Source organism: Trypanosoma conorhini, assembly GCF_003719485.1.
Source record: "Trypanosoma conorhini strain 025E chromosome Unknown Tco_14.4_contig_00957, whole genome shotgun sequence".
Classification (NCBI taxonomy): Eukaryota; Euglenozoa; class Kinetoplastea; order Trypanosomatida; family Trypanosomatidae; genus Trypanosoma; species Trypanosoma conorhini.
The window spans coordinates 2308-5064 of record NW_021704990.1 but is presented as its reverse complement, the minus strand read 5'-3'; the positions used below and the strand labels follow the sequence as shown (position 1 = coordinate 5064).

Sequence of the window (2757 nt, the reverse complement as noted above, 5' to 3'; positions counted from 1 at the left end):
CTTTTTTTTTTAGTTTTTACAGTTTTTGCTCTTCTATTTCTCTCTCCACGCCACGTTTCGCTTGCTGGGGCAGATCGGCCAAAAGTATTTCTGTTTCTCTTGCTCTCTCTTTCTCTTGCTCTCGCTCGCTTGTGCAGGCATTTGGGTGCATCTGTGTGATTGATAGCTTGCTTCCTGTGTTGTTGTTGTTGTTGTTGTTTTTTTTTGCTTTCTCCTGGCTTTCCCCCATGTGTCCTTGAAGCGGCCTGGCATACCTGCAAAGATGGTTATCGGGGCGAAGGTACGTGAAAAAAGCACGGCGGCTGCGCGCTATTGGCGACAGTTACGCTTCAAGACATTACGACGCCAGTTGGTGACTCCACATGAAGGCGAAATACGCCTGCCATCGGCCTCGTGTGCGGTGCACGGGGCTCCACTACCCCCGGTGCGCATTAAAGTGTCCACCAGCCATGAAGAACTGCTGAGATGGTTTCAGTTGGAATACTTCGGCTTCTTCCACCCCATCTCCGCCAAGGAGGAGCCTGAGGATGGCACCAATTCTGATCTCTGCGTCCACGTTGGGCCGCCAAAGTCTCTGGGGTATCCTTACACCCTTGTTTCCGAAGTCATCAACTTCACTGAAGCCGTTCGCCGAGGCGAAGAGCATGCCGCTCGGGAGGGAACGGACTTGGTGGGGAGCCCACACTCTACAAGGTGGATCACGCAGCCGTTGCTTGATGGGTTTGTTTCTCGTCGGGTTGTGGCCCACGTCGGTTTAACAAGTAGTAACATGCCGCAAACGTTGGCGTTGGCCCGTCGACTAAGCTTGGAACTGTCACCGAGTGACGTGTCTCCCTACTACTGTGCCAATGAGCTCCTGTCTTCGTGGGGTCTGTTTGGCCTTCCGGATCCAAGCAGTGCGGAGTTTAGAACCGACGACGTCAGTCGCCTGGTGCAACTAGCGCATGCTAGTACTGTGATTCCCATGCATCAGGGTCTCTGGATAAATGGAGCCGCTCTTTGCAATGACAAGGGCGACGCAGTTTTGATACTAGGACCACGACGAAGTGGCAAAACGACGTTGGCGCTCCACAGCCTTGCGACCTCGTCACCTCGTCTTCGTGTCGTGGGTTTAGAGAACTTCTACCTTGCCGAAGCAGGCACTCTTGTTGCCGCCACACCGAGCCCCGATGAATCCACAGTGCTTCTCATGGGCCTTCCCACCTCCGCGAAAGTGGGCGTTGGGGCTCTCCTGGGGACACTCCGCGCGAACCCCACGTTGGCGGAGGCAGCCCGCACCTTTCAGCTTTCCCCGTCCACGATACAGCAGCTCATTCGAAATAATGAGCTGACCATTTGGAATATTGGCTCAAACCACCAGATTCATATTGCGGAGGCCTTTGGGCGTCAGCGTTGGTGCCCCACTCTCATTGCACGATTGAAGGGGATTTTGCTGCTCAATTGGGACGTCCAGGAGCTTTCCAGGCCGCATTCACGCCTTAGCACGCAAGTACTGAAGTGGGAGAAGAGAGAAAAAAGCCTTGGGTTGTTGAAAACCCTTGCGGAAGGAAAGTCTGGCGCCCTTTTTAAAGGGCATTATCTTCTACGCTCGTTGTATGATGAGACAAACGCTATGAATTTGCTTGAGGATTTTCTTTTTGGCGCGAATGAATCCTCCGTGCCTCCACTCTACGAGATGCGGGGTTCTGTTAGTTTTGATGCTGCGGTAAAGCTTATTGGCAGTCATATCTTGAAGCAGAGCTATTCTTAAACCGAGTCCTTCAGAGCAGCTACAGCGAGCAAATAAACAAAAAGTGGGGGTGGGGGTAGCGGAAGAAACACTCGTTCTCCGCTGCCATGGCGACAAATATACTCGGAATAATAAGCAATGGGGCCGAGGCAACTTCTTCGGGACATATTGGTCAACGGGTTGTTATTCAATAGGACTTGTTTCGTTTTTCCCCTTTGGGTTGGCGCTGCTGCCAAAGTAATAAGCCGTGTCTCTGATGACGGGGTGATGGAGACGCGATGCTATGATGCTGGCAGTTGGTTCTTTGCATGTGTTTTGTGGTTCATCTGTTCCGACATGTATGGGCAAGTAAGGGATGCGGTATGTGTTAGTGGCGTCTCGTCATTTGATGAGCAAACGGGAGTTGCACCTGTAGCTCGCCGCTGCAATAAGTTAAGGCACTGGCGGGACGTGCAGTGCGGGTGGTATTTCACGGATAATACTCTCCTAATCTCATTGTTGCCTGCGAAGTGCTGCACAGTGCAATTGGGGGTGCCGCAGTATAACACAGCTTTTTTTTTTCGGTAACCAACATTTCCCTGTACCCCTTGCAGAAGCTGAATTCTGCGTTATGAGAACTGGGGACGGATTGGGCGACATCGCGTGTGCGGTGCAGCGTCAATTTCAGGGACATAGATTTCTGCCAACTAAGAGCACCATGCCCCGACTGAGGTACCGACGAAACTGGTAATCTTAGTATCTAATTATCTCTCGGGGGTATTTGCGCCTATGCGATTTATTGGCCCGCATAATCTTCTTCAGAGACGCCGTCCCTAATAAATTGACGGCTTGGAAGCTGGTCGGTACCGTTTTTTTTTTTTCTATCCCTTAATTTCTTTGCATTGTGCTCTTCTACCGTCGCCGCCTCTTTTTTTTAACCTTCTTTTTTGTCGAGGCGAATTCGAAGCAGGCGGCGGGCAACGAGAGGAGGAGGGCGCGCGCGTGGGGACGGCGTTGGGTCTTGAAACTTTGAAACCGTCCCTGTGACC

At 51.9% G+C, this 2757-nt stretch overlaps 1 protein-coding gene across 1 annotated transcript, besides 2 other annotated features; it reads left to right on the top strand.

Moving 5' to 3' along the window:
* Positions 1-87: 87 nt before the first annotated feature.
* Positions 88-122: a microsatellite.
* Positions 123-177: 55 nt separating this feature from the next.
* Positions 178-205: a microsatellite.
* A 57-nt stretch (positions 206-262) lies between these two features.
* On the top strand, positions 263-1750 carry Tco025E_09043 (uncharacterized protein; the record flags this gene model as incomplete). Its single annotated transcript, XM_029375870.1, has 1 exon — positions 263-1750. The coding sequence occupies one exon, from the start codon at positions 263-265 to the stop codon at positions 1748-1750; it is 1488 nt and encodes a 495-aa protein (XP_029224188.1).
* Between the last annotated feature and the right edge of the window lie 1007 nt (positions 1751-2757).